This window comes from Daktulosphaira vitifoliae, unplaced genomic scaffold (assembly GCF_025091365.1).
Source record: "Daktulosphaira vitifoliae isolate Bord-2020 unplaced genomic scaffold, ASM2509136v1 Scaffold_3, whole genome shotgun sequence".
Taxonomy (NCBI): domain Eukaryota; kingdom Metazoa; phylum Arthropoda; class Insecta; order Hemiptera; family Phylloxeridae; genus Daktulosphaira; species Daktulosphaira vitifoliae.
This window is the reverse complement of record NW_026099574.1, coordinates 32,141,088-32,165,586: the sequence shown is the minus strand read 5'-3', so window position 1 is coordinate 32,165,586 and position 24,499 is coordinate 32,141,088. Positions and strand designations below refer to the sequence as shown.

Here is a 24,499-nt window from a genome sequence, read left to right as displayed (position 1 = left end):
TATTATTTAATTTTTATTTTAAACATCATCACTTTAAATAATCTATTTATTTTCATAACAATTGGAAACGGTTTTGAACCAACAATAAAAGCAGTCAAATAGTTTCATACTGGTATAATTTTTTATTATTTAAAATAAATACATAATTTAAATAAAATTATTCACAATTTCTATAAATTAATATTGATAAAATACAAATCACTTCACTAAAACCATGATTATATGAATAAGTCGTGTTGTGCACGAAAATATTAGGTTGAATGTAACAAACTATTTAATAATATTCATTTCTTTAGTCTTGGGGAGCAACACGTGCACACATTTGTTTTCGATTAACAACATTGACTCAGACACAAGAACATTCACCCCAAAATTCTGTCCACTCAACCCCTCACTATATAATACTTTAAAAATCTTTTTCCACGTGTGTTACATCTTAGTTTTAAAATTAGTAAAATAATATAAAGATTGAGATTTAGTGAATGGAATTGACTGAGGTAAAAAATCAAGCAAGGAATAGTAGATCAGGCCAATCAGTATTACAATTTATAAGGTCGTAAATTAATATAATTTATATTTTATAAAATTGTATATTGTATCATTTTTTTTAAACAAAGACTATTAAATATTATTTTTGATGTAGACGACCCAAGGTAATAAATCAACATAACATACAAACTCGTAAAAATACTATCATATTATGCGTTAAGTTAACGTTATCTTAAATTTAAACAAGAATTTTCTATCCATTTAATAACATATGATATTAGGTGCAAAATCATCGTTAGAGTGCAGTTACATTAGGGCGGTATAGTCACGGAGCACAAACCACCGCAGTTCAAACGTCTCAAGTCATGCGTATCACTATGACCGTTTCACTGCTAATTTTGGACTTTGAAATATTTTTATAAAAATATTTATATTGATTATTTGTTTCTGCTTTATTTTTAAATAAAGAGTCTGCTGAGTCGATCGCATTTGGTAACTTTCATAAGTATACTTTTGTAGGATATTATCAATTTGAAATTTTTTATATTTTAATAATCAAATTTGCATATAATTATATAGTAATAATTATAATTATTTTATTTTTAAACATTTTAAATTTACCGTTACATTTAATTAATACGCCCAAGAAAAATATAACTTCTGCCGTAAAAATAACAACGGTTTTGTGACGGCATTACATGATTTACTAGCGTCAAAGTGCCGACAATAGCCCATTCATAAGGACTAATGCACAAAGGACCCACACACGGCCACCTTTCATATTGTCCATCGCCTCTTGTTTTTGCAGAGAGTATAGGTATGGTTTTAACGTGATGGGTGTCGGGTCTTTTACAACGATATCGAGTTCGATAAGCTTTGTGCGTCCCTATGTTATTAAAAACACACCCATCGCATAAACGCTCTAATGCCGTCACAAACCCGTTGTCAAATTTCAGTTACACGGCGGGAGTACAATCGGCAGCGTCGGGACAACGTTCTGTGTTAGGGACGCCCGCTCGCTGTCGGATGGCCTGTGACGATTGGGGTGGTGCAGGAGGCGGCACGTACGGATTTATGTTGACTTTTAGTGTACCAGTGCGTAATGGTGTGTCGATATCGTTTGCGATTACGCGCAGATTGTCTAATGAACGCGGCCATCACATTTTTACGTTGCGGTAATATTGGTCGCGCAAAAAACTAACTAACCAGATGTGCTGCTCTAAACAACTTGGGCGAGTCCGCATTACTTGCTGTTGTTTAATTATAATGAACTCCGTCGATCGCTGATATTGAATGGTCATGAGGTTGTTTTTCAGCTCTGCTTGGATGCTGTTATCGAACGCCATGAGAAACTCCCTTGAGAATGGGCGCCAGGACATGTTTTTCAACTTTATGGACTCCCACCAAGTAAATGCCGTGTCTTTTAAAAACTGTAGCCCGTTTTTCACTGACAAATCGAAATGAATACCGGACGGGGCCAGGAGATTTTCAAGATGCTTCAGAAACTCCCTTGAGAGATAAAATGTCTATAATTTGTAATTAACAGGAGATGACTGTGCTTAGGTTAAGTGAGTTCATTTCACTTTACATGATTCTGCTGTCTATGGTGTCTTTTTCGTTACAATTACTGTACAATTAAATATGCATTCTGTTTTTATAAATTGTGAGACATATTAAAGATTATTTGGTAAGGAATATTAAAGTATATAAAATAACGAAAATATTTATTATTTTTACAGTAATAAAACAATCCTATTTTATTGTGTATTTTCCTTGATTTTATAAAATTCAACACGTGTTTACTTATTATAAGTATAGATTAGTTTTTTCATGATATTATAGTTCTATTGAATATTGTTTTCAAAAAGAATATTATATATTTGTTTACACACATAAAAGTCAATTTTTTCAAATTATATTTTTAAAATTTTCCAGAAATTCTGCAACCTATATACATATGTCAAATTAAAGCTTACAATAAATACTATAAGTTCAAAAAAAAACAATTTGTCCCAACACCTTTTCTTCTATGAGATAATGTAATTTTTATGTAAAAATCACTGTTAAACATAAAATATTTTAATACTTAAAACTGCCATAACTATTTGAAAAATGAACAAATTAAAATCATTTTTTTATATTGAAACTTTAGATATTTTTCTTTTATTTAATATAAATTTTTTGAAAATCTGTCTCTAAACCTGCCCACATAAACCCAACCTGAATTTAACAACGGATGAAATGAAAAATTTACTGTAAATAGTAATTATAAAATTTCCTGATTGCATATTAATCTTAACAACACCATTTTTCTCTATTTAATGATGTCAATTTCAAACTTGCAAGTTGAGCTAAATATATTCACTTTTTTTTTTTTATTATAAACTTTCACTTTAAAGAACAAAAAAAAGTAGTTAAAAATGATTACTTTTAACTTAGAACTCAACATTTTCATTTTTAAGATTTTTGAAGTTTCACGAATAAAAAATACTGAATAGTAAACCGAAGAGTTGTCATCGACGTAGGTATAGTATATTATAATTACAAACCACAATAGTTCTGACAATAGTCTTGCAAAAAATTAATTAAGCTTTATTTAGCATAGAATTGACTTTATATCGCCAGTCTTGTAAAATGTATATTTTTTGTTACTATTCTGCTCTATAACAATTATAATATTTTTGATTATTAATTTCTATGGCCACTTGGCCAAAAAAATGTAATAATAAATATGATACATGTTATAAATAAAACATAAATTTATTTACAACAATTTAAACATTTATGAATAATTATATTATGGAACAAAAAGTTTTAATGAAGTTTTACTATATTTTTATAAACTATGAGTAGAAGCTACTTCAAGTATTTATTAGTATTTATGTATCATTCTAATTATTGCGATTTGACGAAAAATATTGTTTCATATTAACCATAAAGTTTTTAAGCAGATCTGAAACAAAATAAAATTGTAAATTTATTATTATTATACAAAATGTTGATATTCTCCCCAAAAAAATATAGAAGTTACCCGGGTGTAAGTTGGTGAACATAAGTTTTAAATATTCCCATTAAAATTATTCAAAAGTTAAAACAATTTTTTTATTTTTTTGTCTTGTAACATATATGTATTAAGTACCGCATTGAGAACAATTATATTACTAAATTCACTTTTTACTTAAAAATGACAAAGTCGTCGAATTTCCTTGACCAAAGAGTAATATTTTGAGAAAAGCCTTTCGAATATACATCCTAATTATACCTATGTTATAATAAAGAATAATAAATTTACAAAACAATGGTTTGAAGTGTAACTAAGTAGCGTGTTATTAATCAAACACAAAATTGTTAGCAATAATTGACTACATACAATAATTATTATTAAATAATTGTAAAATGTTTGATAAAAGTAAATTATGTTATTAAGATTAATTGTAAATCAAAAAATAATAATTATCTGTAACTCCATAGTAAATTTTTATTCATTAGTATGATATTTATCATAACTCATTAATAAGTAATTTAAGAGTCATGAACTTACACTTATCATACCTACACGCTTAAAAGCATGCTAATATAATTACTCCAAAATAAGTTCTATCCCTAATAACACTTTTTTTAAAATAATGGTATTTTAATAAAAATTTAATTGTTAAAAATGTTTTAAATATTTTTATAGTTTTCAAACAAATTTATGATAATTACTATCGTAAACGACTTGATGTTCGTCATTTAAATTGTTGTCGATTACAAAGTCACATATTTGTTCAGAATTAAGAGGATCTACTAAGAATGAAGTATTTAAAAGACATTGTTTTGCATATTCTTTTGTGACGGTGCCATCATTCTTTTTATCACCTTGACTTAATTCGTCTTTTAAACTTTGTTCTTTTTGTTTTATAGATGAATGTATATCAGATATACATTTATTTATTGTGCTCGTTTGATCATCTAAGAAAATACCAAAAAATCTCTATCAATATAGAATATTAATCTAAATCGCAGTATAAAAATAGAGAGCATAAAGAAACATTACTTTCGACCATCATAAAATCTAAAAAATTATAATCTAATATTTTTGTCATCCCGTTAAAGTAGGACTTGTATCTTAATTTGTTTTCTAATTATTAGATAATTGACGAAGAAAAAAACAATTTGGACATTTATAAAATATAATACATTATAACTGGATGACTCAAATATAAGATTATATATAATAATAATAAGATAATAGATTATTGACGAGTTATTCTTCTCATTTTTCATTGAATTGTATGAAAATAATTATTATTTTTAATTTTCTAGTGTCATCCTCAAAACTTTCCTATAAAAATTTTATCACTCACATAACTTGAAATTATTATGATGAATAAAAATAAAGAAACCCCCTCACTGAATACTTGTATGAAAAAAATCAGATATATGAATAAGATTTATTATGTTTTTTAGAATTTATTTAGAAGTCTGTTATTACATCAAATTATATTGACTCCATAATATGTTAGAGTTGTATTTAGCAATAAAGTATAGTTTTTCAATTAAACAATTTTGTCTGTTACAAAAATGTAAAGTTCTCAATATTTTTTGAAAAAATGAGTGTCTCATCCTCAACCAATTATTCTGTTATAGTTGAATTATTATTATGCAACTAAATAATAATAATAATAATTTTTTTATAATATTATATTTTTTAGTGAAAAATAGAATAGTTTATTTACACTTCATTACTAAATATTACTATACATCGTATAAATATAATAATATAATCGCGGCATGAAAATTAAAAGTTTTGAGATTAGAGATTAAATATTTTTTCAAAAATTACTTTTTTGGTTATTATTATAAATTAATAACACTTTTTTTTGCACTTTTTATTAAGTTTTTGGTTTTTAATAAGATTTATTGTCGTAATATGTAAAATTGCATTTAACATCTAATATATGTATATATATATATATCAATAAAAATTGATTAACATATTACTTGTACACAATAAAATTCATATTGTAAAGAGTTCTGACGACAATATACTGAGATGAGGTAAGTAATAATGATCAGTTTTACATCCTTCAAGTTTCTGAACTTAACATGCTACAGAAGGAGCTCTTTTTTACATGTTAGGGAGTCAAAGATAGTTTTTGGCTACGCCAATGATGGACGGAGCTGGTATTATGGCCGGCTTGCATCAAAGACCAGACACCATCAATGAGAAAATCATAAGAAAAACTTCGTTGGCATCATGGGGAACCCGGGACCCCCTGTGACAAAACATACATTTCTACCAACTAGGTCAGGCCGACGTCTAGATAGGGTAATTAAATATTAGAAAAAAGGCTAAATTGGACTCGCACTTCAGCACGAGTTATGTATTCAAAGTATCAATGACTAGTTCATACCTTATACATATCTACATTACAATGTATTCGTCAATGGGCATTTGAAATACATATGAAAAAAATATCAATCAATATAATTTTTTTTAAAAATACTTTATAAATTTCTCTTTCATCAGACATACTATTTTTTAATCGAATCATTTCCTTTTATACATGAAATTCATATTTTCACATTTTAACATAGTCATTTATAAAAGGTAATTTTTTTTTGAAAACATGACCTTTTACCTGTCCACAGAAGGGAATCTAAAATGACAATTTTTGCACTAAAATTTAACTTTTGAACCTAGGTTTTTTAATACTTGATACTGCCATAACTTTTTGAAAAATGAGGTCGTTCTTCAGCTCTGCTTGGATGCTGTTATCGAACGCCATGAGAAACTTCCTTGAGAATGAGCGCCAGGACATGTTTTTCAACTTTATGGACTCCCACCAAGTAAATGCCGTGTCTTTAAAAAACTGTAGCCCGTTTTTCACTGACAAATCGAAATGAATACCGGACGCGGCCAGGAGATTTTCAAGATGCTTGAAACTCCCTTGAGAGATAAAATGTCTATAATTTATAATTTTGTAATTCCCCACCAATTTCTTAGAATGAAACATTATCTACAGATTTACATCGAAACGTTGCTTTTAATAGTGATTTGAATCACTGACATCTATACTTGCATTGATGTATTTAAAAAAAGAACCAATCCCATTTAATTTTTTATTCGAAAATATTTATCTTGACTTAAAATTTATGTAATTTAGAAAATATATTTTAAAAAATAAATAGTTTAAAAAAACACGCTTTTAAAGCACATCGAACTAAAATGTAAAAAATAATTTTTAAAATAAGCTTAAAACAATAATGAACGAAAAATACTAGTATTATTGTGATAAAAGCGTCGGGCGCTCAATATACGAAAAATATGGCACAAAGCCCCCACACTTTTATCACAATAATACTAGTATTTTTCATTCATTATTGTTTTAAGCTTATTTTAAAAATTATTTTCTACTTTTTAGTTCGATGTGCTTTAACCCTTAAGCAGACGCGTACCTATTTTCAACGTTCATAGTCGCGTGGGAGTCTATTAACCCCATTTCTAAAAAAGTATAAAATATGTATAAAAAAGTTAATTTTTTTTAATTCAAAGACATTATTTGTTACCATATGATATATAAATATGGATAAAAAAAAAAAATTAAAATTAAAAAATAAATAAATTACAAAATTATGTCCAAAAAAAAATTATAACGTTACAAGTCGCGTGGGGGTAAATATGACCCATTTCAATTTTGATGAATATTTTAAGTCATACATTTTTTTTCGAATGTATATATTTATGAAAATCTATTCAATATTATAATAAAAACCATCTTCTAAATTTATATCTTCTATGTACACCTTTTATGCAATATATTACATCCGTTTTTATTTATGTGGGGGTATGCTAGACCTCCATGCGACTGTTTAAGGGTTAAAAGCGTGTTTTTTTAGTTTTTTTAAACTATATTTATTTTTCACTTTTTAGTTTCATGTTATGATAGTAGTTACTATCAATATCATGGTTGTAATGGGTAACGGGAAATCAGGGTTCGATTCCGGAGAGGGAGTCTGAGAAACGGCTATCACATCCAAGGAAAGCAGCAGACGCGCATATTACCCACTCCCGGAACTTGGAGGTAGTGACGAAAAATGACGATTTGGGAATATTCCCCGTAATCGGAATGAATACACTTTATATCTCTTAATGAGAATAAAGCGTGTTAATATATAATTTTTAATAGTAATTAGAATATATATATACATGTAAAGTGACTTAAGTACGTAAACGTATCATGCGCGAGGTATAGCCGTATTTTGTGGGCGGGCGCGGGGGAACGTTGTACGCGAGGCATATGCGGCGGCTCTAAGAATATATAAACGAATATATATATATAAATACATACATATATATGTATAGTAAGGCGACTCAAGTGCGAAATATATATTCATAAAATATGTAATATATCATAAAAAATGTATTTATATATATATATATTTTTTATGAAACACGGCCCATCGCATCGCCCACCCACTAAATACGGCTATACCTCTTGTATGATACATTTCACAAAAAAAGTATGTCGAATGAAAGAAATATATAAATAATACTTTTCATGAAAAATTTGTATTGATTCATACATGTTTCAAAAAGTTATAGCATTATAAAGTTAAAAAAAAATGTAAAATATAAAATCGAGAATTTTCACACAAAAATAGCATTCGGTAGCTATTTTCACCGTGAAGATAAATTAAAGTCCGAAAATTTATATTTTCATTATAATGTATATTATATTAGCTATAAGATATATATAAAAGTGCCAGAATTTCCTGGACATTTTCAAAAGTTAAGTTAAAAAAGTTTATTTTTTTATGAAAAAGTTGTCATTTTGAATCCTTATTTTTAGGTAAATACCTAAGGTATCTATAAAAAATGAGTGATAAGAGACACAAAAAAATAAACACATTATAGTAAATTTAATACCTTTTCAGTTTCGCGTCGATGCTAATAAATAATTCTCAAATACCTGATTCAGCTATCTCTTCAATTATCCGCGACAATTCACCTCTCATGTCGTCATTAAATATAGGTGACTTCACTGTATTATCATAAAATTCATTAATATTTTCATTATTACGTAAAATATTCATTATTTTCCATCTCAAAAAATTCGAATAAAAAGTTGCTATGGGATACTCAACCTAAAAATATATCAGTGCTAAGTTACAAATTAGTTTATGACAATTATTAAAGTAAATTAATAAATATTTATAAAGTTAAAATTTAAAAACGGTAGCACATTCGGTCGCAGCACAGTATGGACATAATTTTATAGTTGAAACCTAATATCAAACTTAATTCGTCAATAAAAACTTTAAAAATAATAGAAATGAATAATTTTAATTTTTTACATGGAGAATGTAGGCTAAGAAACTTTTTGATTGATAAAGTGGAATTTTTTTTCAATTTTTGAGGGTAATGTCTTCGATTAAATACAATTTGTGATCTTTCGACGTATTGTTCATAATGAGAGCTGATATTGAGCGTTCATAGACACAAAATAATAAAAAAAAACATCAAAGTAAAATTAATATCTTCTCAGCTTTGTATCGAAGCTAAAATTAATTTTAGGAAATATACAATAAAAGTCCTTTTTAACACGCTTATATGAGTTCACCTTTGCGTATCTCTCCACGCTCACGTATTATTATTCTCGCATATCCCGTCATCTATGGCTTTGAGACTAGACTGTCGTAACGCATTCACCCCACTCCGCTCACCGCACTATTACTGTATAATTTTATTTTTGGTTTTTGTACCCGTATACGCGTGCGTGTCATCATTATTATACATATATATATTAACAAATTTTTATTGTTTATTATGAGATATAAACATTTAAAGTTTCAAATTTTTGAGTTAATATACAGAGTGTTCAGTACCCTGTATATTGTTTTCATTGTTACAAACAATGAGAATAATAGAAACCCGTTTCCTGACTTACTGAACACCCTGTATAGGTATAATACACAAGAGATTACAAATACAGGTAGCTAATTGATTTTTTATGACATCGATATTAGCAAATACACAGCATTGTTATTATCAATTGTAGTTAGGCACATTGTTATGAGTTTATAAATACACTAACTGACAATACAGAAAATATATCTATTAATAATCATAATTGATAGTAAACAATCCGTGACTGAGACAGCAATGTCATAAAAATCTAATTAGCTACCTATATTTACAAATTCCATGTGTATTATACATGTATATTAACTCAAAATTTTGAAACTTTAAATGTTTATATCTAATAAGCTAATAAAGTTATATTAAAAATTCAAATGCCATTTACTATTAAATTAAAAACTCAAACATTTTATTAAATTAAAAATATGCGTTACCATTTAAAAAAACAAAGTTGACCCCCTCCAAGGCATAAGGGATGAACTTAAAAAGTATTACATAGTTAAAAATTCAAGAATAATGTGTAACTAAAGATAATAAAAAAAAAAAATGTTTAAATTATTATTATTCTGCAAGTAATTGAGTGGGTTATGATAAAAAAATCATCCTGTATATCAAGACAAGATACGGTGTTGAGAAAAATTGTAACTTCAAAATAAAATGTTAGTGCGCTTAAAAAAACCTATGTGAACACGTAGATTACTTAGAGAGAGTATTAACCATCAAATCATTTGGCACTACAATTAAATCATTTTTACAATATAATGAATACTCGTATATCTTTATTGATTATTTGGCCTTCCCAGTAATAACATTGTTACGACTATTACATTATCGTGTTAGTTTAATTTTACTCGATAAAAATTGATCAAATTTGTAAGTTAAATAAAATTTGGATATCATAATATTATTTTAAGCTTCTAAATAATGATGGTTAAATTATTGAATCATAAAAAATTGTTGCTTTTATTCACAGTATATTATTAAATCAATAATTAAAATAAATATTGTGTTATTCAACTTATAAAATACAAAACGATTTTAATATTTGTAATTTAAAAAATTATTGTAATTTAAAATAACAACTTTTAGACCAATGCTTCAGAAGATATTCTAATTTTTGTACCTGGGTGGCAAGAGAAGTGTGGCCGAAGAATGGCTAATGATTAAAAATAGCAGCATCTGCGCTTCACCATCACTACTATATTTTAAAATGCTCATAACTTCCAAATTATTGGTCCAAAAGTTATTATCTACAGTCATTTTCTTAATTGGATAATTTTCTGTTATAACCAGTTTAATATGTTGCCGTTTAAACAAATAAAGTTGCACACTCTGTATAAAATATAAGGAATGGACCTAAAAATTATTTTATAACAGATATATAAAAATACATATGTAACTAACAAAATCCAAAAAAAAATTATTTTAAGGGTACTTGGTTACGGGCTAGCCGTAAAAAGATCACTGAATAATAATGTAATTCAGTAGAAAATGTATTTAATTAACTAATTAAAACAAATAATTTAATTAACTATAACAATTTATTTAAATAAATAAAGTGTTGATTCTGATCGAATATTCGTTAAAATAAAATACATAGTCGATTGGACCGTTTGGACAAATATTTATAATCCCTTTGATTCGTGTTACTAATACCGACAACCATCGGGAAGATGACGAATAACGAATACCGATGAACGAATACCGAATAATCGCACGAGTACACTGTTCGCACTGCTTAAGAAACAAATAACTAATATTCGGCAAATAGACGGAGTAGTGGGAACCCGGCATAAGGCGAATGCCCTACTGTTATGTACCGTCGGTACTCTGCGGATACCACGACTAACCTAAACAAGCTTGGGCTATGAATGTGTTAAAACTTTCAAGGATTGTCTTGTTGCTTGAAGTGCTTGAGGATATATCCATGTTTACAGTTGAGTTCTGACGTTTCGGACTCAATTGTAAACATGGATATATCCTCAAGAACTTCAAGCAAGCTTAGGCTACTCATGCGGTTAGGTTATAACGACATTTGACATATTTTACACAAGGTAGAGCATCCATCACACTCTATTTATGGTATTTTGTGATAACAGTTCATTGAGAATTTTAACAAAAACAAAAAGATCCCTTATAACGAATTAGGAATAAATTTAAAAAATATTTAATAATTAATAAAATCGAGGAGTATATGAAAATAAAAATTACCAAAAAGCATTTTTTAACATAATTACTATATTATGAGAAATCATCAGTTATCGACCAGTTCTTTATATTATGTAATAACTCACTGTGCAGTTTAAGTTACAAAATGTTGCGGTTATGTTGATTTTTGTTTACCAAAAAACATTACCAAGTAACATTAATGCAACATCGTATAATTGTTTTGTTGATATTATGTTTAGTTTTATTATTTAGTAACATTATTTACATAACAAAAGGCAATGTTTTTTTTTACTTAATATTTCTATTGCTCCAAAATACAATGACACATATTAGAGATAGAATTAAACATAGAGTTTGTGGTTTTCCGACGTGTCTTATTGAAGCCCAACCCCCAATCTTCTAATCTCTCATAGCGAGCGACCGTCTTGTGCTGTTAATTGTTCATTTTCATCTCAACATGGACCATCAAATTTGTAAACAGGTAAATCTATGTGTATTCTTTTAAATTACTTTAAGCTATGAAAATATTAATTGCATTAAAACCTATAATTATTTTTAATTATAGTTATTATAATTATCTTTATGCCGCACTGTGGTCTGTATTATATATACAGAGTGTCTGCCTTAAAATTATATTATTAATTATTATTATTTCATTCTATTTTCACTTAGAATATTACTTATCGCCTATAAAAGTTTTTAAATAATTGTTCACTTAGGAGAACAGTCTACTGTCTTAAAAGCAAACACACTGAATAATTTATATAATTTAAGTTCGGTCAATAGTTTTAGAAATGTTGAATCAGGTATAAAATCGTTCAGTTCAAAAATATATAAAAAAATGTTTTTTTAATTATTCTAAATGTCATGTAGTGTCTTTATTTATAATTTTGTAGATGTCAATCAGACAGGTGATCAAAATAAAATATTAAATTTATTGAATTCAATTTATATGGAACAAATTCAAAATCGAATAATGTATGACCGTCTGTTTTCAAAAGTAGATCAATTTGAAAAAATGATAACTAAAATTGTATCAATGAATAATATACCAGCAGCAAATTTTAATTTTGATAGTGATTTTTTGTCCAATTGGCCAATAAAGAATAAACTTATGTTTCAAAATGTTGAAAATTTACATAATATAATGTAATGTTATTAGTTGAAACTGTGTATGACATATTGATTTATTATTAATTATTATTTTATTTTGGAACATTCCTTTACAAATCTCTCCTAAAGCCAATCTGGACGTACGGCTTACAGCTTTGGGGCAACGCAAAAATTTCTAACCTAAATAAAATTCAACGGTTCCAAAATAAAATACTAAGAAAAATTACCAATTGTCCACCATATGTGTCAAATCACTCTCTGCATAAAGATTTACGTATGAAAACAATTCAAGAAGAGGCAAAAAATTATTATAAACGTTTCCACCTACGCCTTAGCTCTCATCCAAACGAGCTCATAAAAAATCTATCTTCATTAACCATCCCTGGTAACCCTCCTCGCCGCCTTAAGCGTAAATGGTGCAGAGACCTACTCAATCCATAAAAAAAAAAAAAAAAAAAAAAATTGCGTATAAGGACAAAACAAAATAATTAAAAGACGAAAGTGTCATCGGTGGGTGGCTTCTTCACTCAATATTTCATTCTTGTTTATCTTAGCTAATACTCTTATTGTGCCGTTTGTGTATAGATTGTGTATATATTAAAAAAAAAAAAAAAAAAAAAAAATTTTGGAACATTAAATGTTTGTATAACATAATGACATAAATTAACATAATGAAATGTTAAGATAAAACATTGTATTAATATTTCAATTGAAGTCACTTTTCGGTACATAAGCAGTTCTATACATATTACTTTAATGCGTATTTAACATGAAATGTAACAAATTACAAATGTACAGATTACAAAGTAACGTTTCAAAAACATTGTAGGAATATACGATTGTACAGTGGGAAGCTAGTTAAATATGTATGTTGCCACATCAAAAAAATAAGTTGACATTTCTATAAGTTATAAGGTATGATCTAAAAAGTAACTAATAAATTATGAAATATATAATAAAAACAAATATAATATTTTATATATTTTTATATATTTGTATGTTAAAACGAATTATTCTGTATTATATTTTCTAAGCAGAGTATCAATGATTGTTATATGTATAAAAAATTTACCCAAGCTTTTATATAATAATAATAAGTATATATTAATAATTACTATAAATACTTGTTCTGACATATTGTTAGAAGTTGATCCACCTGAGCATGGCATTCCGGTTGAAAACTTTGGTATGGTAATTAAATTAATAAAACCAAGTAAAATTCCAAAACAAAAGTAGAAACACATTTTTAATGATTATTATAACAGCAACAGTAATGAAAGTCCAGCACTGGCAATATAATATCAATAGTAACAAGTAAACGTGAAATATAGTTTTTATTTCTAAATTAATTTAATTTATATAGAACAATTCAGTCTATTTTGAATAATATAAAATATGGTTATTAAAAAAAAATATATTTAAATTGTAAGAATTTCGAGTGATACTTGTATAAATCAAATTTAATTGACATTTAAAAATATTCTGTACATTAATAATAACTGTTAATAGGGAAATTTTATTCATTTTAATTTTATTTATTTTACAGGTGCCAATTTTTTAAAAAAAATCACTGACATTAATTTAATATTTAAGTAACTATATAATTTATCATAAATTAAATATGATTAAAATGTTTTTCATTATTTTATTATATTAGTTGGTATTTACATTTTATCATAATAGTAATAGATTATAGAATATAGTGCTATTATTAAGACCAAAACACATTTATTAATGCTGGGTATTATTAATGTAACATAATTTAATAGTTAAGAGAAAAAATATAAGAAATCAATATGTTCATCATCTATTTTAATGTTATATTTTTCATAAATTTAAGGAATAATTAAACTTAAGCAATGACAGAAAAAAAGTAAATTGAAATATTTTAAATATATGAATATGTTTTAAATTCATTTTTAAAGCTGATTAAATAAATTGACATTTATCAAAAAAATATACCATAATAAGAGAGATGTGTTATTGTGTTAAACATAAATAATTATTAAATTTTTAAACTAAGATTTAAAATGACATTAAATATTTTTAAATTTTCAGATATTAATTTAAAATTTTACCAAGTTTATGATTTATTATTAAAATGTTTTTTAATTTTTATTTTAAATGGGACAGCAGTACAATTTGACACTTAGGACAAGATGAATTTATTGAATTAAAAATATATAGTAGTGTTTGGGAATTTTTTTGGAAATATTTTTGAATATATTAACCAAACATTGACAAATTTCTTGAAAATAATTTAAATTAATAGATAAAATTATTTTAAAATGCATATTTAAATTGTAAGCATTTCAAATAATACTTATATTGATCAAATTTAATTGACATAGAGTAGAGGTCCGATAATCCGGCATCCAACAGTCTGGAATGCCCGATAGTCCGGCATCGCTCCTGAAAATTGTAAAAATTTTGGTTTTCTCCAAAAAAATGCCTTAAAAGCAAATAAAAACGATCAGGAGCTATTGGGAAGTTTTCAGGGTATTCGGGATCATCCGGACGAATTTACAATAGAGCAGAAAACTAATAACCAACAATACATAGTAGTAGTGGACATAGTAGTACTCGGACCGGTCTAATTTTATCATATATACACATATGACAAAATTAGACCGGTCCGAGTACACTGAACGTGCGCTTAAAATTTGATAACAGGAAGTTGTATTACACGGCCACAACAGTATTGTTCGGAAACAATTAGCGGCCGGCTAGTCTCAGTTATCACAACAAATACAGGTGCAGTGCAGTACAGTTAATCGATCACGAAGCGTCTTCTCTATTTTTTTGTGCGTTGTTGTTTTGTGTCCTTTTACATTGTAGTAAACTGTGTCTCAGTACTAGCTACAGTGCTTCAGAAATTATTGATCTTTATAATTATTAGATATAAATTTTATACTAAACGCCAAAAGTCAAGAAAACAAAAAGACATTCGTGACTTTTTTAAATCTAAATGAAATATGGATTACAGTACTTGCACATAAATTATATGAAATGTAAAACAAATTTTTTTGTATTTGTATATTGTGTTTTTAGTTTAATTATTAACCTAATTGTTCTCATAGCAAAGCCTACACTAAAAGAAAACGGCACCGCCCAATAGACCGGAATTTTCGGTAGTCCAGCACGGAGCCGGTCCCGAACGTGCCGGATTATCGGAATTCTACTGTACGATAAATGTTACACGTTATAGTTATTATTCATAGATTATCGCAAATTAATTACTTTTATTGATTGTCAAATGAAATAAATAATTGAAGAAAAATATCAATTTTTCCAAATTTTTTATGAAAATAGTTTTGAATATATTAACAAAATAATTACAAATTTCGCGGAAATAATTTTAATAATCTTTTATGATTGTTTCTAATCGCACTTATCCTTTTTATACAAGAACAATATAAAATTGTTGTTTTATACATTATAAGTTTGTAATGTTCACTTTTTGAGCGGTGTTCTATAATTGGACCAGTTATTTTAGTAAAAATATTACATTTGAATAAATACAATACATATTTTCTTCAGTGGCGAGTATAAATAAATTTTAAGGGAGGGCAAAAAAATAAAATAAAATTCATTGGATAATCATTAGCAAACCTATAGGCTCACATTTGGATATATTATGGGGTTCTAAATACCTTATAATATACATTTTCAATAATACAGCAATAAACAATAATAATAATAAAATAACTTTAGCCCCATTGGCTCAGTAATAAATAAAATATAAAAAGATAGCCCTTCTGGCTCAATAGCAGTAATTAATATTATTAATGACAAAATGAAACCAAGGAAAAATAAACAATTTCAACAATAACAATTATTAAAAAAAAAAGACATCTCAGAAAACTAACAAATTTAAACTATAAAAAAATCAACAATGATATAAATTTCAATTATTAAATAACCCATGTGGCTCAAATCAATAAAATAAACCAATGATAATAAATTTAGCTTTTCTGACTCAATAGTAATAAATATCAACTCAGTAATATAGTTAGGGCGAGGGCTGCAAATAGTATGCCGCTTAACTCGGCACCTGTTAACTCTTTTAGGAAATGAGTGGACTGTATTTTTGATTAGGATAGTCTGCTCACACGCGACCTTACTTGAAGCCGACGAGGTTGTCTACAGGAAACAAGAGGGTGTGTGAGACAGGTAACAGAAGTAACTTAAACTATGAATAAAAAAATAATGACTAGATAATTTTAAAACTCAACAAATATATATATGGAATAATATTAATAATATAATATTAATGGAAAAAAAATGAAATAGAAAAATGGTCATTTTTTCACACCAAAATATCATTTTTTGTTTAAGTTCGAGTTTCGTATACTTATAAAAGATATTTTTCAGTACAATTTTTTTTTTAATAATAGTATGAAATATAGATTTTATTTTAATATATGATTTAAGATTACGGTATTTATGGAACATTTTTAAAAGTTAAATTGAAAAAGATTACTTTTCTAGAAAAATTGCTATTTTGAATTCCCTCTGTGATCAAATAAAGAATCAGATTTTAAAAAAATATATGTCAAATGAAAGAAAAACACCAAAGAAATATATATAAAAAAAATTTATATTGTTTCGTCCATTTTTAAAAAATAAATGCCAGTTTTATGTGTTAAAATGATGACATGATAAATTGTGATTTTTTATATGAAAATTACATTTTTATTCAAATTCGGCAGTCTTTTGCACATAAAAGATAGGTCGTCGAGATAAATTTTTTTTTAAATTATAGTACCTAACATAAGCTAAAATTTAATGTATATTTGATGTTCGGAGAATTTTCGGAACATTTTCAAAAGTTAAATTGAAAATATCTTCTATACTCATGTTTCATGTTTTGAACCCATTATGGGTAAGGGGAAATGTTCCGATTTAAAAATAAGTGAAAGAGGTATAATTAATAATGTATAAAAAAATTTATTTGTGTTTATTGATACATTTTTTAAAAAAAATTATAGTAATTTTAAGTAAAAACTAATCACAACATGGTAAAATTTATAACTTTTCGCATTGAAGCTAAAATATAGTAGAAAATAGCAATTATTTAAAATAAAAGACAGATATTAATTTAATATTTAACTAACTGTATAATTTTTTTTAATTTTAAGAATAATTCTTCTTGTATCTATTTTATTTAACTTATTTTGTACGTTAGAATAATTATTGTTAGTTCATTGCAAGTAAATTTTATTTACTAATTCTCAAATAAAAAAAAATATAATAGAGAAATACTAGTAGTTCCAAAAAATCCACTAATATTAATTTAATATAAGTTAGTATTTACATTTTATTATAATAGAAATATATAAAATATCATTTTTAAGTCATCGTTTGCTAAGTCTTATCTGTCGTAGTCGTGCCCTCGTGGGGTCACCCTTGTTAATCATATTTTTGTATAATTACGGACCACAAAGGTGCGTCGCGTGCATAAAACCAGCTACTCAGTAGGGCTAATGAGAAGTAAATTATAGTATTTTAATAGTCTAAAAATAGATTAGATATCTAGTTCATCAAATTTTGTTATTATCAAACTATTATATTGTATGGTTCCTTCACAAGTGTTTTTATTTTTTGTAATTATTATTTATGATTATTGTGTCTGTATATACATAGTTCACATGTCAATTATTGTTTTTATTATTTTGCTATTAAAGCATATCCAACAAAAAATATTTTTATTCTGTTAGTAATTGAGTGGTTTATGATAAAAAAAATTCGTAATCCTTGCAAAAAAACTTTGTTAGTGAATTTTGAATATGATACAGAACGGCTTCATTCTTCAAACCTATATGAAATAAAAACCTAAAGCTTATCTAAATCGTCTTTCCTGAAAGGATTAATAAGTTTTTCATCGAAATTGTTTTATGATAATTATGTTAATCTCTATCAGATTTTATCTTTTTTTGTCTCAACTATGCTATAATCAATCCAACCATATTTCCACTGTACTGAAGTAGAATATGCTTGCTAAATACTTTTTTACTATATTGTTTAAAAAAAGCAAGGACCAAGAAGGGGTAATCCACTTATCAACCCTCCCAATAATTAATCGGCAATGATATTTTCCCCTGGATATTACAAAATAAACATTAGCTGATGTTAAAAAATATAAAAATTTAAGAATTTACATTTTTAATGAAATTTTATTTTTTTTTTTTTATGAAATATGAGTAGGGACTACTACGAGAATTTTGATAGTGGTAAACAGTGGCATATGTAAGACTCATTTAACCATTATAAGTTAATTGCATAAATTAATAGACCCCCACGCGACTATTTAAGGGTTAAATAAATTTATAAATATTTATAAAAGAATAAAATTAATAAAAACATTTTAAACATAAATTTATATTTTTTAGTAATATAGATGGTTTATACTCAATCCATGTTTTCGTGAAATAATGTTTTTTCATAAAAATGTATGATGGATTATGAATCAGACAAATTACAAAGATTTATTAAAAAAGATATAATAAAATAATTATATTTGAATAAATGTCATATATATCGTGCTATCGGAAATTAACAACTAAAATGTTTATTTTTCTGATTTTTGAGGTTTAATGAATAAAAAAATACTAAGTTGTAGCCAAAAAGTTACCATCAATGTAGGTATAGTATATTATAACTACATACCACAATGTATGACAATGGAGTTTCGCCAAAGATTAATTTAGTATAGAATTGAACTTTATATCGCTTTCTTTTAAAATGTATATTTTTTGTTAATATTTTTGTTGATAATAATTATAATATTTTTGATTATTCATTTCTATGGCCACTTAGCCATAGAAATTTAATAATATACCATAATAAATATGACATATTTTCTCTGAATATAAAAATCAAACATAAATTTATTTATACCAATTTAAACATTTATGAATAAATATATCATGGAACAAAAAGTTTTAATGAAGTTTTATTATATTTTTATAAACTATGACTATAAACTTGTTATTTTGAGGAGAAAAGCCCTTCGAATATACATCCTTATTATACCTATGTTATAATAAAGAATAATAAATTTACAAAACAATGGTTTGAAGTGTAACTAAGTAGCGTGTTATTAATCCAACACATAATTGTTAGCAATAATTTACAACATGCAATAATTATTATTGAATAATTATAAAATGTTTGATAAAAGTAAATTATGTTATTAAGATTAATTGTAAATCAAAAAATAATAATTATCTGTAACTCCATGCTAAATTTTTATTCATTAGTATGATATTTATCATAACTCATTAATAAGTAATTTAAGAGTCATGAACTTACACTTGGTCCGCCAACTTACACATATCATCCCTACATGCTTAAAGTATGCACATAAAATTACCTATAAAGTTAGTACTGTCCCTAATAACACTTTTTTTAAAATAATTTATAATATTGTTTTTAAAAATGTCTATCACTTTAATTTTTTTAATTGAAATCTATGATACGTGTCATCGACCTCAAATTATACAGAGTGATTTTTTTATCATAACCCACTCAATTACTGGCAGAATAATAATAATTTAAACATTTTTTTTTTTTCATTATCTTTAGTTACACATTATTCTTGAATTTTTAACTATGTAATACTTTTTAAGTTCATCCCTTATGCCTTGGAAGGGGGTCAACTTTGTTTTTTTAAATGGTAACACATATTTTTAATTTAATAAAATGTTTGAGTTTTTAATTTAATAGTAAATGACATTTGAATTTTTAATATAACTTAATTCGTTTATTAGATATAAACATTTAAAGTTTCAAAATTTTGAGTTAATATACAGGTATAATACACAAGGAATTACAAATATAGGTAGCTAATTGGTTTTTTATAACATCGATATTAGCAGATACACAGCATTGTTATTATCAATTGTAGTAAGGCACATTGTTATGAGTTTATAAATACACTAACTGACAACACAGAAAGTATATCTATTGATAATCATAATTGATAATAAACAATCCGTAACTGAGACAGCAATGTCATAAAAATCCAATTAGCTACATGTATTTACAATCCCACGTGTATTATACATGTATATTAACTCAAAATTTTGAAACTTTAAATGTTTACATCTAATAAGCTAATAAAGTTATATTAAAAATTCAAATGCTATTTACTATTAAATTAAAAACTAAAACATTTTATTAGATTCAAAATATGTATTCCCATTTGAAAAAACAAAAATCACATCCATACAAAGCAACAGGGATGAACTTAAAATGTATTACATAGCATCAAGAATAATATGTAGCTAAAGATAACCAAAAAGTAAATAAAATGTTAATATTATTTTTATTGTATGAGTAATTAATTGGGTTATGATAACAAAATCATTATGTATATATAAGTTAAAAAAATAAATCTCAAATACCTGCAATAATTATATCCTTTATTAACCTAAGCAATACTTTTCGTAAATCATCATTATATTTCTTTGAATTCACTACATAATTATAAAATTCATAAATAGCATCTGTGTTACCTCGACGAACCATTTCCCATATCTGATCTAATATAAGGTTCGAAAAATAAGTTGATACGGGATACTCATCCTAAAAAAATACCAGTGCTAAGTTATAAATTAGTTTATGACTTTTAATAAAGTAAATTAATAAATATTTATAAAGTTAAAATTCAAAAGTTAATTTTAGATATATACAGTAAAAGTCATTTTTAATTTGTAAAATACATTAAAATACTGTCACACTATAACAATTGCACCGCGGTTCGACCGCACAAAGTTGCACATATCATACTATGACAATTTTACCGCATATTTTGGACTTCTAGAAATAATTGTATAAAAAAAATACTGAAACTTCTTGTGGATTGATAGAGGAGTGTTGACCAACGTAATGGCACTATTATCAAAAATCAGCGTAGAGCCGTTTATTCCCAATAAGCCCTGGATAAGTCCATAATTCCAAATAATATTGTACAGCAGTGAATATAGAATAACACAGTAAAAAAAGAACAAAAAGATACGTTGACATTGTGTCGGTGTGGGCGGTTCGATTCGTATCGGGCGGAGTCATAAAGATAACTCCCATGTACATTTGAGGCGTGTCGTTATTGGACGTGCGGTCCTTTCTGGCTACTCATCGAGTTAGGTTATATTGACACTTGATAAATATTCTATAAGGTAGAGTATAATAATCACACTCTGTTTATGGTATTTAGTGATAACAGTCCATTCACGATTTTAACAAAAACAAAAAGTTACAACTCTAATAATGTATAAGGAATAAATTAAAAAAATATTTAATTATAATAAAATCGAGAACTATATGAAAATAATATTTATCAAAAACCATTTTTTAACATAATTAGTATACTAAATAAATTAGTTAAATTAAAGACGTTACACTCAAAAATTTGTTCACAAAAAATTAAGTCATTAAGTTGAATGACTAAATTTTTTGACCTTTTGAAATACTGATCCTTTATTATGGAAAAATAAAATTTTCGGACTTTATATTATCTTCACGATGAAAATGACTACCATATTCTATTTTTGTTTTTAAAATTCTCGATTTTATATTTTACATTTTTAACTTTATATTTCTATAACTTTTTGAAAAATGTATGGATCAATACAATATTTTAAGAAATTAATACATCTCTTTCATTCAACACACTTTTTTTTTTAAATCGGGCCGCTTACCTTTATACAGGAGATTTAGAAACTTAAAAATTCATATAGAAGAAAGATGTTTTTAAATTTAATTTTCGAAAATGTTCCAGAAATAATGAAACATATTTATTAAATTAAATTTAATATACTATACTCTTAATATGAAAAAAAATGTTCGAACTTTATTTTGTTTTCATGGTAAAAGCGGACATCAAAGTTAATAAAAAAAAAATAAGATTTTTGTAAATATTACAACACTAAATTATTAAATATCAATTTCATACTATATTTAATTTATATAATAAATATTTATTCATATTAAACACTTATAATTCATAAGACATGTAATCAGGATATAAATCAGGAAAGATGAAAGCATGTGAATTTTGAAATTCTATGTAACTCTTGGTGTTTAAATAGATCATAGAATTGAAATATTCACAACTATTGTCCTTAGAGTTATATCCTATAGTTTTTAACTAATTAGTAATATTATCAAACATTATTGGTGATGGAAAATATATAATTGCTGATTTGAAATTAGCACGAAAAATTGAATAATAATAGTATATTTTTTACTCTGATGAAAATTTTTTTGCATACTACTTATTCCTAATTAACACAAACTATTATCTAAAAAGTTCTGTATCAAGCCCTTCAATTTTTTATAAACTTTTGCCTTAAAAGTAATCACTACTTTATAATATTTCATAAATTTTCCGAAAGAATCAGAATACTAAATTATCAAATATCAATTTCATACTACGTTGAATTGCTCTAATAGATATTTATTCATAAATTATACTTACGATTGAAGTACTAATTAGGAATAATGATAGAGATAGGAGTTAATTTTGCTTTTAGAATAATAAACCAATTTCTTAAAATTAAAGACTATCTACAGATTAGCATCGAAGCGCTTTTTATGATAGTGATTTTAATCACTGTCAGATATCATCTATACTGGACCCAACTATACCACATCCCCACTGTGCCGCGACCCTACTGTGCTGGGTTTTATTTATTTTTTCTTAATATTAATTGGTATTTTATCAAGATAGTAATCGATATAATATAATGTTATTATTAAGTTGCAACAACATTTTTAAAAAAATAAGATATATGTTTATCGGCTATTTGAATGTTATATTTTTCATAAATTTAAGTAATAATTCAATGTAAGCACTAACAGAAAAAATTTAATTGAATTATATTTATATATATACTTTAAATTAATTTTTTTAAATGTGTTAAAATAAAAATTACATCCTTGAAAAATATATACGAGATAAAAGAGATGTGTCTTTGTGTTAAACAGAAATTTTTAAACTAAGATTTAGATTGACGTGATATATTTTTAAATTTTCAGACAATAATTAAAAATTTAACCAAGTGTATGATTTATCATTAAAATGTTTTTCAGTTTTTATTGTAAATACAGGAGTAGTGCAAGTTGACACTTTGGACAAGATAAATTTATTGGATTTAAAAATATATAGTAGTGTTTGCTAATTTTTTTGGGAATATTTTTGAATATATTAAATAAACAATGACAAATTTTTTAAAAAAAAATTACATTAAAATAAAAAACACCTACGATTATTTAAAATGCATGCTTAAATTTTAAGCATTCCAAATCATACTTACATTAGTCAAATTGAATTGACATATTATATATGCTGTATATGTTGTAGATTATCGCATATACGAGGGCGAAAAGATAAACGAAAAATCACAGGATAATAATAAAGTGCTTATTGGCAAAACTATAGGCTCAAGTTTGGAGATATTATGGGGTTCTAAATACCTAAAATTATATTATAATATCCTTATATCATTAGTAGTCACGAATAAAAATTTAAATAGTCTCCAAATTTAAACTGCAGCACACTACAGTTTTTCTCAATATTTTAAAATATTTAAATTTAATACATTTATGCTTTGATACGAAGGTGTAAAATTATCATTTTACCATTATGTGTTTTCTTATCATTAAAATGTTTTTTGTAATTTTTTTATATAAGTATTTACTTTTTATCATGATAGCAAAAAATTATGGAATATAGTGCTATTATTATGTTAAAAACACATTTTTTAATGCTGGGTATTACTAAATATAACCTTATTTTATAGCTAAGAAAAAAGTAATAAT

At 25.7% G+C, this 24,499-nt stretch overlaps 2 protein-coding genes across 9 annotated transcripts in view; both read right to left on the bottom strand.

Moving 5' to 3' along the window:
• Window positions 1-24,499, bottom strand: part of LOC126901739 (uncharacterized) — a 146,414-nt gene that overhangs the window by 87,593 nt on the left and 34,322 nt on the right. The gene's annotated exons all lie outside the window — the stretch shown is intronic.
• LOC126901748 (uncharacterized) lies at window positions 3,220-14,017 on the bottom strand. 3 transcript variants are annotated; one of them, XR_007703098.1, is made up of 5 exons: window positions 13,792-14,017; window positions 8,445-8,619; window positions 4,195-4,440; window positions 3,521-3,751; window positions 3,220-3,442 (listed from the first exon to the last, which is right to left on the bottom strand). XR_007703098.1 is itself a non-coding variant. In XM_050678489.1 (4 exons), exons 1-4 carry the CDS (start codon window positions 13,918-13,920, stop codon window positions 3,381-3,383), a joined length of 612 nt encoding a protein of 203 aa, XP_050534446.1. In that variant the 5' UTR covers window positions 13,921-14,013; the 3' UTR covers window positions 3,220-3,380. The 3 variants fall into 3 exon arrangements, 1 of the variants encoding a protein (XP_050534446.1); XR_007703099.1 differs by having other exon boundaries at window positions 13,801-14,014; XM_050678489.1 differs by lacking the exon at window positions 3,521-3,751 and having other exon boundaries at window positions 13,792-14,013.